This window comes from Gossypium hirsutum, chromosome D13, assembly GCF_007990345.1.
Source record: "Gossypium hirsutum isolate 1008001.06 chromosome D13, Gossypium_hirsutum_v2.1, whole genome shotgun sequence".
Classification (NCBI taxonomy): domain Eukaryota; kingdom Viridiplantae; phylum Streptophyta; class Magnoliopsida; order Malvales; family Malvaceae; genus Gossypium; species Gossypium hirsutum.
The window spans coordinates 51,006,965-51,027,303 of record NC_053449.1 but is presented as its reverse complement, the minus strand read 5'-3'; the positions used below and the strand labels follow the sequence as shown (position 1 = coordinate 51,027,303).

The window sequence follows — 20,339 nt, the reverse complement described above, 5'->3', positions numbered from 1 at the left end:
ATGATTTTTCACGAAAAACACATAATTTGTTTGAATATGATATTAACGTGTACTCACTAAAGTTTTTTGTGAAATTTTTGAATTTGTGCAAATCTATTTCGATGATGGGAAAGAGTTTTGATTGTTTTTTCTTGTGTATGCAAAAATCCTTCCGGTTTGACATGTTTGATTTACTGAACCCTTTGCTACACTTTAGCATAAGTAATCAAACTCATGTTTTTAAACCCGGAATATGTTTTGATTCATTTTGCGGGAAAAAACAGCATTTTAAAGTTTGTACGAATAATTTCTATTTGTTTGATACTTGGTTTTTGAATAAGGAAACAAGGATTGACAAATTTGATTTCAATTTAAATTTGTTCTTTACGTCATTTTGTGGTTGTACATGAAATTCACATGTCATTTTAAAAAGGTTAACTCAACCACGAAGTTTCGACTACTCTATACCCCCGAGGAGCGAAAGTTTGTGTTGATCGAGCAAGGTAAAAACGATCTTTATTTTCTTGCTCATAAAGGTAAGACACTTGAAAGTTTTGAAATGTTTTTGTTCTCCTCAGATGGTGTTAAAAATCGTGTTGATGATTTAGCTTTTGTAAAACACTTAGATTGTGACGTGCGTAATTGTTCTATTTTGCTTCATGATGATCTATCTGTTTTGGTTGTTGATAAAAAGATTCTTGTTTTTTATCATCGTGATTTTGTTGGTAAACGCGCGATTAAATGGAAATTACAGTGCCCAACTAAGTAAGACCATGAATCTTCTAATTCTTTTTATTTGCCTGTTTATGATGCCTACGTACATCTTTTGACTTATTAATCGTATCTAGGCTATGATTTGTGGAAACCAATTGAGAATTTTGAATGTCTTACAACATATCTGTTTTTGTCTATATCATTTGAAGAGACATTGACAAGTAAGATATTTTGTTGGCATGATTGCAAACGTGGTATTTTGCATCTGTCCATTCCCATACGTAGCACTTGTTTTTGTTTTGATTATGTTTGGACTACAAGTTTGTTTGCATTGCTTTTTGTTAACGCATGATTATAAATTTCAGATCACTCATTTGCCATTCGCCCCTTTCAACCAAGGCTAGCCGCGTGAACGCTTTCGAGTAAACCAATGGCTCGACTTGAGGACAAGTCATTCTGAAGAAGGGGGAATGATGTGAGCACGCCCAGGGTGCCCGCGAATCAACTTTTGATCCTCTCGAGCTCCCTAAAGGCCCAATAACTCAAGCCTGAGCCAAACAACTCCAAGAAGCTATTTCGGATTTATTGATTCAATTTTAGACCGAGACTCAGCTCGATGAAGGTGGAAAAGCTTGGGTCAATGTTTTAGAGAAACCTTGCACCTTAGTGCAAGTTGATTTCAGCTCGATTCAGCTCACATGAGCTTACTTTAGCTTGTTTGAGCTTGGTTTAAGTTTATTTTAGCTTATTTATTTTAATGTTTGAATAAATTAAGTATTTTATTAACTTAGTTTAAATTAATACAGCTCATAATTATGTCTTGACTTATTACATGCTTTAAATGTGTCTTAGCCGAATTTAATATGTCTTGTTTAAGACTTTATTAAATTTGTCTAATTTGATTTATATGTTAATTAGTGTGTCTAAATTATATTAATGTTTGATTCAGCTGAATTTTATGTGATTTAATTTTGGTTCATGTGTTTTTGTAGGTGAGTCAAATTTGGAGAGTAATTAAACAAGGTTCATGCATGTTAGGTTTAATGTATAGGACGGTGCATGTAAGGCCTCTTTCAATGAATGGCGGCTGATCCATTTGGCTCTCCAAGGCACCTATTCGGCCAAAAGGTGTCCAGCAACTTAAAGCCCAAGCTTGGCCGATTGTCTTCCCAAGGCAACATCTAAGCCATTCACGCCTTAATTTGACCAATCAGCTTCTAAACATGCATGGGTGGAGTCATGAACGTCTAAGGGGGGAAATAATACCTTATTCCAACACATTGAATGAATAATGCGCATGCACAAAGGGGATGACGAATTTACAAATGTACATGCTACCTTTCATGAACCAGCCCATCATCAATGCTTCAATTAAGGCCTTGGCTGAACCTATATAAGTGCTTTGCACTCTTCAAGCTTCCAAATTCATTCAAGTTCATTTACTTAAGCATGAAGCTGCCTCTTGAAGTCCCATTCAGCCGAATCTTGCTCTAGCTCTTTAATGGTTTATTCTAGATAATTCTAGCTCATTCTAGCCGAAATTGCTTAGGCATTAAGCTTCTGAATTTGTCCATTCGGCTACCTCTAGCTAAGTAGTATAAATAGTTAGCTAATTTTAGTTGTAAAGGACTTTTGGTTAGACTTTTGAACTTTGACAAAAATTTTATGAACATTTTGTTCTAAAGTGAGTTTACCTCCTCTCTTATTTCGTACAAGTCTTGTTTGACTTATCTAGCGTTGCTAGTGGCGTCTTCCAACTTGTTTTGAATTTATCACCGTAACCGGTGTGGTGTTCATCCTACTATTCCCATTCGACCACCTTAACCATATAAGAACCTGTGTGACACTTTCTTTAGTGTTGAATTGTTCTTGTGTTAAGTTCGCTTTCCATTTCCATCTTCCAAATTTTGTATCCCATCTTAAGCCATATAAGTCCTGGGGCAATACTCTTTATAGTATTGAATCATTCTTGAAGCTCGAGTTCACACCATCTTTCTATCCAATATTTACTTTTTTTTTCATTCTTAAATCGAACCTACTATCCCTTATAAACCTACCATCACCTCAGCCAACTTTAAAACCATTTTTGAAAACTTCCGTAACCCTTAGCCTAAATTATCGCTTTCGACAACTCAATCTTCTCCTCATCGACGAACAGGCAAACTAAAGTGGCTCGACTCTACATCATCTAGTCGGATCGCATCAGTACGGGCACATGACAATGAACCAAGCTGAATACATCAATTCCGTACTGAAGGGAACACGTCATTTGTCGATAACATCGATTGTCAAAGAAATATACTTTCACCTAATTGCTTTATTTTCAATGCGGATGGTGACATATGTTGGGCAGTTAGAGGGCGATCACATTTGGTACGAGTATATCATGAAAAAAATTAGACGAAATGTAGAGAGAGCGAATACTATGTATGTAGTGTGTCACTCGTATTCAAACCTGAGATTTCGGGTCACGGAGTATGTTAGACTCGACCAAGACATGTAAGGAGTATCATACCATGTTGACCTACCAGAAGGGACGTGCGATTGTGAGAGATTTCAAGCACTTCGATTTCCATACGCACGTGTAATTGCTGCATATACTAATTTACGAATTGAGTGCATGCCTTATACTAATAGTATGTACAATTGGAACGCATGTATAATGTATGGAGATCTAAATTCTCACCCATCCTAGATGAAAGTATGTGGTCATTAGTGTTTAGTGCCCCGTTCGAGTTGGCTCTGAACATGAACTTGCGTCATGTCCCGAAAGTTCGCCCGACTTCCACTCGAATGCACACGAAGATGGATGTTTGGGAGAGAGATAATATATAGAGGTTATGCGGGTATTGTAGAAACCCAGGGCATATGAATGTAACATGTTTTGTATTGAGGGATTCATTAAGGCCTTAACATCGTTAACATTTTTTTTTGCAAAATAAAATTGATTACAATGCTTCCTTTTTTTGTACAAAATCTGTTCTTTTTTATTGCTTTTATTTGTATTTGCCACCTCTACATTTATATGTTGGAAAAATTACTACTTTAAGCGCTACTTCAAGTACCAATTACAATTTCTTTGGCTTTTGAACTTTTACCATTTTTACGATAATAATTCGATAAAGGTACCTATCTAAAATTACATATTTCATATCAAATATTATATATGGAAAATTACATATAATTACATTAGAATTTAATGAAGATAAATATGAGTTGCAATAGAAATATAAAAAAATGATAATTTTGTTATTGATGTCATTTATATTTACATCATAAAAAGTAAATGAAAAATACATCATTGGTGTCATCGGGCCGAATGCGTGCCACAGAACAGTGGCTAACGGTTATGTGTAAGATTTGTGTACAAGTGGTGATGTCGGCTCCTGCTTTTTATCGTGATCATCGTCTTTATCTTTTTTGTCTTCACCTTGATCTTCGTACTCATCTTCATCTCCACTATCGTCTTCATCTTCATCTTCATCTCCACCATTGGCTTTGACTTCGTCTCCATCGCCTTCCTCCATGCTTGAGTGTGTCCTATCCTTCTATTGTGTGTCCTCCACTCCACGAGAAGGTGGTTGCGCCGATGACCCACCTCGATAAAGCAACAACGTAATAGGTGTTTGTGACACTATCAGTGAATAATCGTATCATGTCACAAAATCTAGATACTTTGGCATTAATACTGGCATCGATGACTACATCGTTGTCAGTATATACGTCGACATCTGTGTCGACATGGGGCGTAGAATGTTGGGGACGGAGGTGCCCCAAAAAACATACCTGCGGGAGGTATAGATGTAGGGTGTTGTGGTGGTGCATAGTATGGTGCTTATGAAAAAACCATGGGGTTAGTGAAATGAATAGGAATAAGTAGAATGAACTGACCGGGAGTGGTGTAGACATCGGTGGTGCTTGTTGGGTTAGATTTGGGGACAAACTAGTTGCGGTACCTCCTCCAGACCTACGCTGCTAGGGCGGTCATTGTGGCCTCTTTTGACAAAGTTGCCTACTCGTCGCCTCCACCGACAGTAGATATAGCTTTCCAGCGACTTTAAACCAAGGCATGTACTCCAAATAGGTCGCTCTATTTGATAAGAAAAAGAGTTCACAGATGGGTAAGAATTTCATCCTACGATCCAAAATGTCGATGAACTTATTGTGGTAATCTCGCCAATTTTCATTGATTTTCCCCCATAGATCAAGCTTGTGCAGTACTTTAAGGTCTTGCAATGACAACATAATTTTTTGCCTCTATCTGAACTGCCGCATCACTTGATCCGATTCGTGCATCTCCACCGTTGCATACACTATCAATGGCACTTTCGCGTCCAACATACTTTAAAATGGCCAAAAATTCTGCCGGGATACATTCTATGATATTTGGATCAGTGTATGGCATCCATTCAAACTTTAATGCACAATTGTAAATTTTGTTATGTATGGAATTTTAAATTAAAAATCATTGCGTAATTATTATAAGTTTGAAAAAAATCAGTAACTAACATTAGCTTCCGAACGTTGATCTAACAACAGCCGAATATCTTCGAGCTGCTTTGGTAGTCCCACGTAACTTGGCCCATGGTTCCTTCTATTCAAGCGATATGTTAATTCAAACATATAATAAATAAATAACATTTACTATATTAACTACATATTATAATCAAATGGTTTTTACCTTGTCACCAATGGAAACGTATAAGGGTCGTTCATTCGGGGATGTATAAATGGTAGTTGCCACCATGCCCATGACTGCAGAAGGAGCAAACAACCACCGATTGACATCTTATCCGGTTTCATCGCTCGACATAACTTCTATACAACGTGGCCAACATGGCTGATCCTTAATTCAATCGTCCAAATTCTTTGAAGTCGACTAGGTGTAGTAGTCACCTTATATGTACCAAATTTCGAGATTTATCAGGCATTAGAATGCCCTCGATTAACCTTAGGATGAATGATCAGACGTATTGTTCTTTGACAACGTCGGGAGCGTTCAAAGGAAGTTATTTGAAATTAGTTTCCAACCACTTCATATCTATCTAGTCACCTTGAAATTTGTTCGACACCTTCCCAAAAATGCATCGCAAAGGTCCTCTTTATCAAAAACGATTCTTGGCCTTGTAACAATTGGTCCATCCACCGGTAAACCGAGTTGTACACCTATGTCCTCGAGTGTAATTGCACACTTGCCGCATGGAAGATGGAATGAGTGTATATCAGGTCTTCATCATTCCACCAACGCACTAGTGAGTGTAGGATCCAATTTGCAGCCCTTGAGCATACGAGACACATGTAAGAATTTCGCATCTTGCAGATAACCACAAATTTTGGTGTTTAGGCTCTTTGACAAATTATGTATAAACCTGTCCAAAACACGATCATTCGCCTATTTATATCGACAAAATAAAATATTTTAAAAAATTAAAAAACTTCAAATTTAACTTAATTGAAAATAATGAAATTTAAAATTTCTTTTTACCATTATCGCTTGAACGACAGAAATGTGCTTGTCATCGAAACGAATCAGAGAGCTTGTCATTTGTGAAAATTTAATCAAAATGAATATATGAAATTTCGAACAAAAATTGAGAAAATTGAGAGAATTGAGAGTTTAGAGAGAGTTTGATTTGAGTGAAAAGAATAAAAAATGGTCTGGTATTTTTAGAAAAAAAATACGGTTGGCCTTGTTAAATTTTTTATCATTGCTAATATTTAAAAAGCTGTTGGAGGAAAACGCACCTAGCTGGACCGCTTTCACACATTTTCTCAAAAAACGACCTATTTCCTTAATTAAAAAAAACATATTTTTCTAATTTAACCTAAGATTCTAAATTAGCAATAATTATAATTACAGTCATCTAATAATTATATTCAAATAAAAAAGTTGAAATTTTAATTTTAAATTTATTAGAGATTTCTTTGATAATTGAGAGAGAAATGAGTCAAATTTTGATAGAGATTTGCACAAAGCTCTTCGCAAGAATTTAATACTTCCATAAATTTAATTGAAGTACAAAAGAAATGTTATTAAATTGAATTATGTGATATTTTTAACATAAAAAAAAGTTTTTTTCTTTACTTCTTCAATTTCACAAACTCAATTCCAATAATATGATATGTAAGGTTTTTCTAAAAAATTCTAAAATTTTAAACTCAACATTTTATTTGCTTATTTAAAATAAAAAACACTAAGTTTTTTTCTTTACTTCTTGAATTTCGCAAATTCAATTTAATGGAATTTCTTTTACATTATTATTAATGAGACTTCAGATCTTAAAATAAATAAAAGAACAAAGTGACTAAATTTAAAATATGTGAAGAATGGAAGGATTGAGAGCAAAAAAGCTGAAGCGGTGTTCGGTTCAAATCTGAACCGTTTATCTCTTCATCATCCAACGGTTTTCGTCATCGATCCGCGTCCTCTCTTCCCACTGGCTAATTCCCGTACGCTTCCAATATATATGTATATATACCTAAACAACCAACAATCGTATCACTTTGATCTTTTTCCGTTCCATTCCTTTATATTTTGCATTTTCGTATTTTTGGAATTCATCATCTTCGTTGCGAGTATACAATGGCAGGTCGGGGTAAAACTCTTGGATCCGGGGCCTCGAAGAAGGCGACATCGAGGAGTAGCAAGGCCGGGCTTCAGTTTCCGGTGGGTCGTATCGCTCGGTTCCTTAAGGCTGGAAAATATGCTGAACGTGTCGGAGCTGGAGCTCCTGTTTACCTAGCTGCCGTTCTTGAATATCTTGCGGCTGAGGTACCGTCACTTTTCTAATATGGGTTTATTTTACTTTAAATTCTTAGGGATTAATCGATAAGGTTTTTTTTTTAAAGTTGTTTATTTTTGTTTGTGACCTAATCCAGGGTTTCCAATTGTCTCCCATAACTTTTGAGAAATTTTGTTCTTTTATTCAAAATACTTTAAAACGAGAAACTTTCAGCAATTTTGTTTTGAAAATTTGGCTTTTTTTAAAAAAAAAATTATGGATCTGTTTCCAAACTAGGGTTTCCATATAATTTTTATGAATTCAGATCTATGCTTTATATTTTTAAATGTAATATCTTTTCAGTTCATTGGGCTGCTAAATTAGGGTTTATCCACTGAAAAACAATTTGCTACTAATTCTGAAAGCTTAGATTTTCACGAGATTTCGATACTTTAATCCTCAAATTTAGAAGAAATTAGGGTTTGTATGTACATAAAAAACCATATTAAATTTATTGAATATTCAGTGTTTTCTCCTTTCCTAATGTCAATGCAAATTGTATCCATATTTCAGGTTCTCGAGCTTGCTGGAAATGCAGCCAGAGACAACAAGAAAACCCGAATTGTGCCACGTCATATCCAGCTTGCTGTGAGGAACGACGAAGAACTGAGCAAACTACTTGGAGATGTAACGATTGCCAATGGAGGTGTGATGCCCAACATCCACAACCTCCTCCTCCCCAAGAAAGCCGGAGGCTCCTCAAAGGTTTCCGGCGGTGATGATGATTAGATCCAGATCAATTAGTTTAGATTCTGAAAGCTGGCGAGAAATGCATCCCGGTTCCTTGTGTGTTAATGCGGTTCTGAGATGGAACAGGTCTTGAATTTTAGTTTTGATTGATGTCATTAGTTTCTTGAGATTAGGGTTTGAAGAAGATGAAGAAAAACAAGTGTTTCAAATGTCTTTTGTGGGATTGTAGTTTGTTCACGGTGTTTAGTTTAGTAGGTAGTCTAGGCTTCTTAGTTTAATGTGAATATAATCTAATCATCAATATCTGTTACTTGGTTAATAGAAGAGTTGTGACTTTTTTTTTTCATTAATGAAATTAATGCTATATTTCAATTTCAATTTGTGTATTTTCTTGGGTTGGATCTTAATCTTGATGATTGGTTTTGTTGTTTGTTCGGGTTAACATGTGTATTAATTGAAGCTTGTTACTTTTGCATAATGAATGCTTATTTAATGTAATAGTTGACTGTTTTATTTGTAATTATATGCATTGTAATATTTTAAAAGTGTGTTTTTACTTTATTTGTTAACAAAATAAAAATTCTTATTATGACAAGTGTGAAGGTGATTAATGCTTGTGCTGGTTAAAGTTTTGGTGATGTATTTTTGTGAAAATTTGTTGCCATTTGGAAGGGGGTAGTATTTAGATGTGTGTGTTATATGACTACTAAAACAGATGTAGAATCCTATGTAGTATGTGATGTGTGTTGTGAATTTGTAGGATTTCATGATTTGGATTGTAAAAAGACGTTGGAAGTGAGATTGATGTGATGTTGTTGGGATTCAGAGTCTTGTTCTGGTTTTTTATGTTGCAGGTTGAAATTGTAGGCCAAAACCCTAAAAGTGAACCCCCCAAAAGCCATTTTTTCATGCAACTAACCAACATGTAAGTGCAAAGGCCCGAAGGGCATAATGAAACCAACATTTGTGGCAAAATCAAAGAACCCTTTTAGCTGAAGGACCTAGACATGCATGTTAAGCTTAGCTCAGTTTGTGTTGCTATAATCTATGCTATAACATCCTTGGGAATGATGTTGGTTCATATTCGTGTTAATTGGTACTATTTTTCTATTTTGTATGTCTATGTTGTATTTAAATTATTTTGACATCGTTTTTAATATTAAACGAAAACGGTGTATTAAAATGTTGTTTTGGCTAATCCCAACTGATGAGCCTCAGTGATCATTTTAAGACTTTGATACTTGTCATGGTTCAATGGAAAATCAGCTTGTCATAATTCATTTTTAAAATTTTTATTGATGAAAATAGACATTCATATACATAATCTAATGATCAATTGAATTTATATGTCCTTGTTAAAAAATAAAGCATCCAAAATGGATAATATAACATCCTTGTTAATAATCTGTAATATTTCATATCTGGTCCTTGTGTTTGTTTCTATTTTAGATACAAAAACATTAGTTAAAAAAAGGAATTATCTTTTCAAAACTACTAATAATTATCACTAATTTATGAAAGGTTTTTTCTCCATGTATAATTAACCTGTCATAACAGATCCTTAATTACTCCACTAATTACCCACCCCCTGAAAGCCTCATTTTATATCCCTAAAATGCATTCTTTAAAATTAAAATGCTTTTTTTGCCCCTTTTCTTTTCTACACTATTTTTTCATTTCAAACCGAACAAAAAGAGGAAGCCTTAACCTTGGAAACATTTTATTTTATCTGTTCATTGTCAGAACCCGTGATCAAAATGAAGGCAATGTTTTCCTTTTCAACTTTTCTACATGCATGGTAACAGCTAATGTATATATATGTTTTCAATGAGTTGCTGCCATTGATGGGATCTCGTCATAACAATAGGATCCTATCTTTCCCCATTTTTGGTCAAATTTCAACATCTTTGAATTACCAATACAAATGGTCGGTAAAATTGAGAAGAAAAGATTTGAAATTTATTGGTTTTTATTTTTATTTATTTTTCTTTTCAAGCTCATTTCTGGGTTTTTTGTTTCAAAATAATGATCCTCACCCCATTTTTTTTATCTTTCTGAGGGAAGATAAATTCCGTGTTTTGTTTGGTTTCTGGATTTCTGATTCCAAGTTTCAATATTTCATCAAGTTTTGGAGGAAAAAATTCCAAGGGTTTCTTTTGAGGGAAAATTGAATTGAATTGGTGCTATATGATAAGGATAATTTTGAAAGGTTTTGGGTTGTGTTGGTGGTGAGGGGTTCTCTTTATTGATGAAATGAAAAGGAACCCTTTTCTGTTTGTGATGATGCTGATGGTACAAGGACAAATGGGTCTCATAAGAACCAATAGTTTGTGGTTTTTGGTAGTTCTGCTTTTTGCATCATTTGCTGTCAGCTTAGATTACACTAAGGAAGAAGAAGAAGAAGCATTCCTTAATCAAATAGTGGATCCATCAACTGGGGAGATTTATGATGATCTGGTAAACCAGTTTGCTCTTCTCTTCATTCCATTATTCTCCCATAAACTCATTGTACACAAACAGTTGGTTTTGTTGTTTGTTTTGTTTATTTTACTGTCCATTGAATGCAATTGGTTTTGCTTGAACAACGTTTGTTTATGGATTGAAATCAATTATGGATTTGTTTATTAGAAAATACTTCAGGTTCTTTGAAACGGTGCTTAAGCCTTTTATTGTTGGTGTTGAAATGGTTGACAGCTTGTTCAGTGAGACCACAATCTAGCAGTTAACCAATGCTTATTTAGAAGTATGAAGTAGTTTTAGTAATTTCCACATTGATTATTGATGAGGTATGTACGTAAGTTGGTTGGAACAATATTAGAGGTGGAAACAAGTATGCATCAATGCATTGAAATATCTGCTGCAATTCACGAGGTTTTTTTGATAATACCAGCAGCTTGCATATATGGATGGACGGTGCATGCTCAACTTTTGAGAACTAGAAGAGGCATTACATGTTTGACTTTTTGAAAACTGCTGAAATTGTCTTGAATCATGTTTTGTAATGTTTTTCAGGCTTATTATTACTGTTTTCTGATCACGGTTGTATTGAGTATTAACAGCATAAATCATGAAAACAAATGTTAAGTAATGGCAATTGTTATTAATAAGGCAACGCTTGTAATATGAACTGTGAATAGGTTAGGACATTAAGATGCTTTTAGGAAGTAAAAACTAAGTCTTTCCTTCTGTTGTAACAGTGTTTGAAATTCTTAAGTTGTTTACATACAGGCTGAGCTGTTATGGATAAGTTGCAGACAAGATTTGAATAATTTAAAGGAAGCTTTTGAAGATCCCAAGTTACGTCTTTCGGAGGAAACACGAAGTACAATCAATGATATCGGTGCAAAAAGTCACTCATTAGCAAAAGAAAAGTTTCAGAAATTTATTAAGGTTATCCGTCCAGAGTTAAAGCAAGTTCTTTCTGATTGCGTAAGAAAGAATAAACTTCTATTCCAAGAATCTGGAGAGGATAGCTGCTTTAAGACTTGTTACCCCCAGTATTCTGGGTCATTGTTTCGCTGGTGTGAGGTTTCTAGGAAGAGTTTAGCTGCTCAGAGCATAGCTGTAGGCTCTGCCTTGAACTTAGGTCCAACCACACCCCGATCCTCAGCTCCAGACCCTTCTCTTGCTAATGAATCTCCTGATTCTAGTACAGATCTATCAGTAAGTCTGGCATTTTCAACTTCTCCACCCGGTGTACATGATAAACGAGCTGTACCTGCAAGAGAACTTGCCGATGATTCAGGTTCAGATGACGAAGAAGATTATGAAGAAGAAGGAGGAGAAGGAGAAGGAGAAGGAGGGACTGATCACAATAAAATAATTATTATTGCTTGTGTTGCAACGGCAGTAGTAACGTCTCTTATTGCAGCATTGATCTTATTTTTATGCTGTCATAGAGATTCTGGATCTATGGTAAATGATGAAAGCCCCCTTCTCAGTTTAAGAAGTGACGCCTCTGGTGGTATAGGCTTTCCCTTTGCCACATACTGTTGTCCTCTAGAATCATTTGACAAATTTTTTAATTGAAACATTCCTTTTCTCCAGGCTCTACTCATGCTCCTGGATCTAGTAAAGAATCAAGCCAACATCAAAAGGCTTCAACTAATGGCAGTGATTACATTGAATCTGATGCTCTACAAATCTCCTTGGATGGAAATTCATCAGATGGAGCTGCTGCTGATGCCGCCAAAGCCTCATCTGAATCTTCTGAGACACCAGGCAATGCTAGTTCGCTGCTACCCTTGCCTCCAGGAAGGGCAGGTCCTGGCGGATTACCTCCTTTGAAGCCTCCCCCTGGCAAAGAAGATCTCACCCCTGAAGCTCCTGTCCCAGCTAAGTCTGCTCCTCCTCCTCCACCACCTCCCTCCCTGAAATCTGCCTCCACCAGTGCAGGCCCTCCACCTCCTGGTGCTCCTCCACCACCTCCTCCGAAAGCTGGTGCTCCTCCACCACCTCCTTCTAAAGCTGGCGCTCCTCCACCACCTCCTCCAAAAGCTGGTGGTGGTCCTAGACCACCTCCACCCTTGGGTTCAAAGGGGCCTCGACCACCAAATGCTCCCGGTCGGGGGGGACCTGGCTCAGGCAGTGCTTCTAAAGCCAAACTAAAGCCATTTTTTTGGGATAAAGTTGCAAATACCCCTGAGCAAGGACAGGTGTGGAATCAGATTAAAGGCGGATCATTCCAGTATGTAACAACTCTTTTCTTGTTTCCTTTCTCTTGATGCCGACGGATCAGTATGGGATGCTTAATACTAACATTGCAGGTTAAATAATGCGAAGATAGAAACACTGTTTGGGTATTCACCTGTTGAGAAGAGCAAAAGTGATAAAAAGGAGTCCACTGCACAGGAACCTCAGTTTATTCAACTCCTGGACGGCAAGAAAGCACAAAATTTAGCAATCATGTTAAGGGCATTGAATGTGACCTCAGAAGAAGTTTCTGATGCACTTGTTGAAGGTGCTTTCCTCCACCTTATTTATCCTTTCAGAAAATGAGCAACATATGTGTAGTTTGATGAATCAGTGCTAAGGACAGATGTTTACATGGTTCATACCTAGAGATTGTTGTTAGCAGCATTTTCACCACTATAATGTCCCTCCTTTCGATTGCTGGTGGATAATTGTTGATAATTAACTCAGCCAGTGCAAATTCTAATACCTTTTGTTGGTCCTTCAAAGTAGCACAACCATCCATAGAATCGGGAAATTTCCTATATCCCTCTTAGTTGATTCCTATTGACTTTTCATACATTGTGCCTCATCTTGAGAAAGGATCTTAGTTACCATGTTCTATATGTCTACTATGACTGTTGTTATGCTAGTGCCTGAAGAGAGTTGAACATGGATATCTAGTTCAAGCTAAGCATATGAGATAGAATAGCCTGAACTGTTCTTCACATTTTCCCTTGAAAAGGAGTTATCAAATTGAATGATCTTTTCTATCCTTGAAGTTAATTTGAGCATAACATAGGCATGAATATTCCGCTCAAACCTGATTAATAACATTATTTGCTTATGCATCTTTGTTACCCATCTTGAGGTTTGGAGAAAATGGACATAACTACATAAATTAAAAATTTGAAAATTAGTAAAATAAGCCAGGTTCCTAAAATTCGGTTAGAACATTAGATTATAAACAGCCAAACAAAATTTCTTAAATAAGAAATTATGTTAGATAAATCTTACTATTAGCCCTGAATCCAGTTTTGGATCTGAAAATATTTAAGAAAATATCGTGAGGGAATAGTTCATAACTGAAATAGCTTCAAGAAACTTTACATCACTGATCAATCATGTGTTTGATTCATGTTATGCTGTTACTCTATTGTGCTCTTTCATTTGGTATAAAAAAAAGGTAGTACTAATGTGTTGATGTTTCAGTTGTGATATTCTAACTAGTTATTCTGAAATTAGGAAATGAGCTCCCTGTCGAACTCCTTCAAACTTTGTTGAAGATGGCACCGACATCAGATGAAGAACTCAAACTTAGACTGTTCACTGGTGAAATTACTCAACTTGGCCCTGCAGAGCGGTTCCTGAAAGTCGTGGTTGACATCCCTTTCGCTTATCAAAAAATGGAAACACTGCTATTTATGTGCTCTCTTCACGATGAGCTTACCGCCACTAGAGAGTCCTTTCAAATATTAGAGGTGGGTCATTATATTTTAATTGGGTGACTTGCATGATAATTATGGTCTGGTAATTCATACAAGGTTTGTCATGCATCGGAAACATATTTTGGATGGCAAACCAAAGGTAACTTTAAGGATGTGTATTTTCATGGAAAAGCACAATTTGTTTAATGTTTTATTCAATCAAATTTAGGCTCTTTCCTCTTTTTCAGGCTGCTTGCAAGGAACTTAAAAGTAGCCGCCTATTCCTCAAGCTTTTAGAAGCTGTCCTTAAAACTGGAAATCGCATGAATGATGGAACATTCCGCGGTGGGGCACAAGCTTTCAAACTCGACACACTTTTGAAGTTATCAGATGTTAAAGGAGTAGATGGTAAGACAACACTATTGCATTTCGTTGTCCTAGAAATAATACGCACTGAAGGTTTGAGAGCTGCCCGTATTGCAAGAGAAAGCAGAAGTTTTAGTAGCATAAAATCCGAAGACCTGCTTGAGGATGTTTCCCCTGATGATGAAGAGTACTACCGCAACCTTGGTCTCCAGGCGGTTTCAAATCTGAGTAGTGAACTTGAATATGTCAAGAAAGCTGCCGCTCTTGATGCTGAAAACTTATCATCTAATGTTGCCAAAGTTGGCCATGCAATGGTAAAAACACGTAATTTCTTGAACACAGAAATGAAGGATAGCGGTGAAAAAAGTGGTTTTCATGAAACACTAGAGAGTTTTGTGAAGAATGCTGAGTCTAGTGTCATGTCGTTGCTTGAAGAGGAGAAGAAAGTAATGGATTTAGTAAAGAGCACTGGTGATTACTTTCATGGTAATGTAAAGAAGGATGAGGGCTTACGAATATTTTCTGTTGTTCGGGACTTTTTGGTTATTTTAGATAAGGTGTGCAGAGAAGTTAAAAATGCACCTAAGAAGCCAACACAACCACCGAAAAAACAGACCTCCAATGCATCAACTTCCTCTGAGTCTCGTGTTGCACCACCTTCTCCCGACCCTCGTCAGAAGCTTTTTCCTGCAATTGCTCAACAAAGGAAGGATGATTCTAGTTCAAGTTCTAGTTCAGATGAAAAGAGTTGATATCGTTCACATTCGAGAAAGGTAGATGTTCTTATCCCTATCAAGCAAACCTTTTACCTTGCCACATTTATTTGCTGAAACTTAATACTAAGACAATATGTGGCATAGATAATGTTGCTGGTGAGATCTAAGTTCCGTTTCTCCTCAGATGCATGTTCCATTGGCAGTTGATCAAGATGGGATACCGCCAAACCAGCGGTGATGCAATTATCAAATACATGCCAAATCTCAACTGAAAGGGGATAAGCTGATGGAATTACAGCTGCAATGCTAGATAGCTATAGAGCTAACATTGTGAACTGCAGTTGATCTTTCTCTGGTACTTGATTCATGGTTCCTGTTGGATTCCCTTCATCTGCCAACTTGTGCATATTCCGATTTTGAAGGAATATTAATCAGGGTAGAGTTGAAATTAGAAACTGCTTTAACCTTAGAGGGAAGAAAATTTGATATCTATGATTCTTGATTGAGTCTGGAGAATGATATTTGCCGCCTCATCCTGCTTTGGATTACTTAATACTCTGCTAGGTAGGACGGAAAGGGATCAAAAGGGAGGGAAGTTGAATCCCAAATATTAGATATCATTATAAATTTCAACTATTGTATTAGATTAATGGTTAATGGTTACTTATTGCATTTTGCCTGGGATGCCTGCAACCTGCAAACCAGGAGATCAGATATGATCTTTAGATTCCTATTCATTGAAGGAACTGCAACTTAGGGGCAATGAATAAAAAATGGTGTAATGCTTTCTTTTTGTAGACTTTTTTCTTTCTGTTTGACTCAGTTCTGTATTAGTTTACTAGTAATTTCTGGTTGAATGCTGTCAAATTATTCCAAGATTGGAGTACAAGATGAGCATTTATCTGTAGGAAAGGAATTGTTATGTGGCTTATTTTCCAATATCCAAAGTGGCTGCTGCATATTTCCACAGCTATAAATTCAAGCATCTATGAAGGAAAAGGAAGATACCATTTCTTCTGTTCAAGGAAAAGTAAGGTCTAAAAAGATGCCAAAACCAGATGCATGTGCCATCCAAATATTTATTGCCACTATAATAAGTAACAGGTGGAAATGGAACTAACAGCTGCCATCCATTTCATTGAAACAAGTTAATACTCATACCCGAACTCGAGGTAAAATATATTCCTTTCACACACTCTTATATTATTTTAATACAAGTTAATACTTATACCTGAATTCCAGTGAGGAAAAGAAATATTCTTTTCATACACACCTTTACATCATTTCCAAGTGTTTTTCAACCTGTTCATTGGTAAACTGTTAAACTGGAATAAAGGACACATGTATATTTCAACAACAAACTATAACTGTCTCATGAAAATGGATTCAACAGTGAAACTCGAGATTCCGTAGTCATCAACAGTTTGTGTAGTCGTGTGGTTCATTGGTGCAGCCAAAAACACAAAAATCTCCATAGTCTTGAGTCAACATGGACTCTTCTGTGTCAACTCTCACAGGTTTTATCCACCATGCCTGATCATGATAAGTCTCGAGAATCTTTGTGATCAAACGATCATGTTTTTGAGCCTTTTATCCATGAATAATAAGGAATAATGTTTATGTCATGCCATATGAGTTAGCTTTGGATTAACGTCTCTGGTCTGTAATCTTCTGAACAATCAGTTCTTAGTTTCTCTATGGAACAATATTGGAACTTTCATGAAGATTATGATGTAATGATTGTTGAAATTTTGTGGAGAGCATAAAAGCAAGAACTGATGGTTCTGCAAATATTTCCAGAAACTTATATCAGATTCTCAGCAAAACAGCATTAGTTCCTGCCTAGTGTACAGCCCGGACTCGAAAGTGACAGAAATGGACATGTGTCCGGTACCCATTTCTTAAACTTTTTTTTAATATACTTGGAATTCATATTGGAATATGTATGGGCCATAAGTACTTTAGACCAAATGAAAAGTCCGGGTTCCATCTCATCGGTGATCAATGTGCAGAAGAGAATGATTCTTTTTCTACTTTTATACTTTACACTCTTCAAAATATTCCAAGGGAATTTGTCCACTGCTTTACCTAAAAGACTCTCTCTACCACTATAAGATGCTAAATTCCACAAAAACTCTCTCACAGAGAAACTCTGAAATCATAACATTTTTTTTTTGGTTTGGTTACAATCTTTCAATGACTAGTTGCCTTAAGCTTGAAGTTCAGACAGAAGACCAAACTCCTCACAAATGGTGTATTTCATTAGCCGAGGACGAATTCAAGAGGTTACTCTCCCATGGAAATCCAGTAGTGCATAAGGTATTTGGAGAAGGATCATTGTTTAGTCCATTGTTGTTTGGGAAATTCTTTGATCCATCAGATGCCTTTCCTCTATGGGACTTTGAATCAGATAGCTTATTATCAAATCTAAGGAACTCTGGTAAGAGCTCAGTTGATTGGTTTCAGACAGATCAAGCTTATGTTCTTAAAGCAGAACTTCCAGGTAAGTGTTTTTCTCCAAGCACCCTTTTTGGAATTCTCAAGTTAAAATATAGATTTAATGTTCATAAAGATAGATATGAACCCTAAGTTGGAAATCATTGTGTGCCTTTTAAAACAAGGAACCTTGTTTTTGGAACACCTTTTGGTTCTGAAAAATGGGAAAAATAAGATGAAGTTAGTTATAAAGATAGATATGAACCCAAAGTGCCTTGTAAAACAAGGTACCTTGTTTTCGAAACATTTTTGGTTCTGAAACTGGGAAAAAGGAGATGAAGACATTCCTTAGGTTAAGTGATTGTTTCTCTTTGTCAAAACTGATCAAATAATGTTTTGATGAATTGAAGCAGGGGTAGGGAAAACGAATAATGTACAAATCCATGTTGAAAAAGGGAAAATTGTTGAAATTTTTGGACAACTGAAGTTGCTGCAGAGAGAATCCCAGAAAAAGGATTGGAGAAGCTGCAATTGGTGGGAATATGGATATGTAAGGAGACTTGAACTACCAGAAGATGCGGATTGGAGAATAGAGGCCTATCTAAGTATCGACGCGGTTCTCGAGATCCGAATTCCTCGAAATCTTTTGCATTCTGATACTTCTGCCAGTGGAGTTGGAAAAAATTCAGAATGAATGTGGAACAATTGACACAGAAACACAAAAATGTGATAATCTTGACATGATGAAAATTTTTTAATCTGATTTAAAACCATGAGATTGACCATGTGAGAATATGTGTTAAAGTTATGAACATTTGGTTTCAGATAGCAGATACAGGCCATGTTAATTATCTGCAATTCAGACCTGGATCTCTTGTTTTTCCATGTATTTGGTGGGTCTTTGGAGGGTCATATTCCCATACTCATATATGTGTCGACTATGTACTGGAAATGAGCACTTCAATAAAAATAAAAAATCCGGACAACATGATAATCTGCTGAAATTGCTTCCTACCATCAAAATGAAAACAGACACCATAATCCCTTTTCTTTGTTCCCTTTCATATATGCTAATGTACTTAAGGACAAATGAGCTGCATCAATGTTGGAACATATAGATTTTGCCAATATTTGACAAAGAAAATGCAGCAGATTTAGGCCATTCGGTCCATGACCTCTTGGAGAATAACTTTTGTGTCTTGATAACATGATTCCGTCTGGGGCAGATTACGCATCTTTGCAGCGTCTTCGAGCTGCCAACAAAATCGGAAAACATTTACAGTTGTTAGCATCTGATATTAAACTCTCATTTTCTGCAAAGATTGATTCAGAGATTGAGTTCTTTTTTACCTTTTCAAAACTGTCAAATAATCTGTTAGCCAAGGTAATAAGAGGTTGCTTATCATCAGTGGCTGCGGCGGAGATGATTTTGTCGAAATCGTAGTACATAACAGTAGATTTAAGTCTCAAATACTTCTTAACATAATTCAAAGTGTCTGGTCCAATCAAATCCGCCATTGCAAGAAGATCAAATGCATATTTCTTGAGCCTATACATGCGGTTCTTGGTGTTAAGATTAGCCACATACAGTCCTTTCTTGACGAAAGATCGAGTTCCGGTATCCGCATTCGTTATCTCTGAAACCAAAAACCAAAATGAAAAACGCATTTCAATTCATGTCATAGTAGAACTATTTGTTCATTGCAAGCAACGAACAGCAGCAAGAATGAGCAAATGATGATAAGAAAGCATACTGTTTTCGACGGAAGGAACGGGTAAAAGATCGGTAATCCAATAGCCGTTATCTTCGGCAAGGGAGATACCATTGGTAGAAGTTCCAATAAGAGCAATGGAGGCAAAGGCTAATGCCATTCTTCTGGTAGTTTGCAGTGGTGGTTGTCCGTGGAAGTTTGAGGTGTTTTTGCCAAGAAATCCGATGATTTTCGATGTTTTGCGGGTTCTTCGGATGGTGGGAAGCTTTGGGATAGCGGGAAGGGTCTCGGTGATTCCATTTAAGCTGGCTAAATGCGCCATTTTCATCAAGAATTTGAGGATTGTGTTTAAGTTGGTGATAAGAGTAAGGTTTCTTAGTATTTCAGTTCATATCCGTTGGGAGCAGTGGAAACTACTGTCCACCAGAAGGATATCCATAATAAGGGTAGTTTAGTCCTTTTGGCCCATCTCTTCAATGATTTTTTTAATAAATGTTTAAATGTATTTATTATCCATAAATTATCTGAATATTATGATTCAAAGTAAATACTATTATTCATCTCAGATCTAAAATCATATAAATTTCTAACCATTTTTCCAATATCTAAACTTTCAAATTTCTAAATTTTATAAATTAAAATTATAAATATTCATATATCTAAATTTTAATCCGTTAATTTAAATAATGAATACATATTTTTCAAATAATAATTTTTAAATTTAAATTTAACTATTATCTAACTCTATAAAAAAAACAAATTATAAATACTGTATTCTGTGGTGTCTGCTTTAGTTGACCTTCATTCAATAAATTTGAGTTGCCAAAGTGGGCTTTCCAACTTCAA

The 20,339-nt window shown here is 36.0% G+C and overlaps 4 protein-coding genes across 6 annotated transcripts; 3 read left to right on the top strand and 1 right to left on the bottom strand.

Moving 5' to 3' along the window:
* Positions 1 to 7,018: 7,018 nt before the first annotated feature.
* Positions 7,019 to 8,543, top strand: LOC107920167 (histone H2A.6). Its single transcript, XM_016849715.2, has 2 exons — positions 7,019 to 7,465; positions 7,989 to 8,543. Exons 1-2 carry the CDS (start codon positions 7,277 to 7,279, stop codon positions 8,202 to 8,204), a joined length of 405 nt encoding a protein of 134 aa, XP_016705204.1. The 5' UTR covers positions 7,019 to 7,276; the 3' UTR covers positions 8,205 to 8,543.
* A 28-nt stretch (positions 8,544 to 8,571) lies between these two features.
* LOC107920168 (formin-like protein 5) lies at positions 8,572 to 18,767 on the top strand. Of its 3 annotated transcripts, none has more exons than XM_041109063.1 (7): positions 8,572 to 10,622; positions 11,394 to 12,129; positions 12,213 to 12,852; positions 12,932 to 13,125; positions 14,082 to 14,317; positions 14,512 to 15,402; positions 15,490 to 18,767. In XM_041109063.1, the coding sequence occupies exons 1-6, from the start codon at positions 10,419 to 10,421 to the stop codon at positions 15,379 to 15,381; spliced, it is 2,880 nt and encodes a 959-aa protein (XP_040964997.1). In that variant the 5' UTR covers positions 8,572 to 10,418; the 3' UTR covers positions 15,382 to 15,402; positions 15,490 to 18,767. The 3 variants fall into 3 exon arrangements, with proteins under 3 accessions (XP_040964997.1, XP_040964996.1, XP_040964995.1); XM_041109062.1 differs by having other exon boundaries at positions 8,573 to 10,622; positions 11,394 to 12,126; positions 15,530 to 18,767; XM_041109061.1 differs by having other exon boundaries at positions 8,573 to 10,622; positions 15,530 to 18,767.
* On the top strand, positions 17,477 to 18,767 carry LOC107918497 (21.7 kDa class VI heat shock protein). Its single transcript, XM_016848068.2, has 2 exons — positions 17,477 to 17,848; positions 18,195 to 18,767. Exons 1-2 carry the CDS (start codon positions 17,542 to 17,544, stop codon positions 18,473 to 18,475), a joined length of 588 nt encoding a protein of 195 aa, XP_016703557.1. The 5' UTR covers positions 17,477 to 17,541; the 3' UTR covers positions 18,476 to 18,767.
* Positions 18,725 to 19,966, bottom strand: LOC107918496 (photosynthetic NDH subunit of lumenal location 3, chloroplastic). Its single transcript, XM_016848066.2, has 3 exons — positions 19,536 to 19,966; positions 19,132 to 19,418; positions 18,725 to 19,034 (listed from the first exon to the last, which is right to left on the bottom strand). Exons 1-3 carry the CDS (start codon positions 19,819 to 19,821, stop codon positions 18,936 to 18,938), a joined length of 672 nt encoding a protein of 223 aa, XP_016703555.1. The 5' UTR covers positions 19,822 to 19,966; the 3' UTR covers positions 18,725 to 18,935.
* Between the last annotated feature and the right edge of the window lie 373 nt (positions 19,967 to 20,339).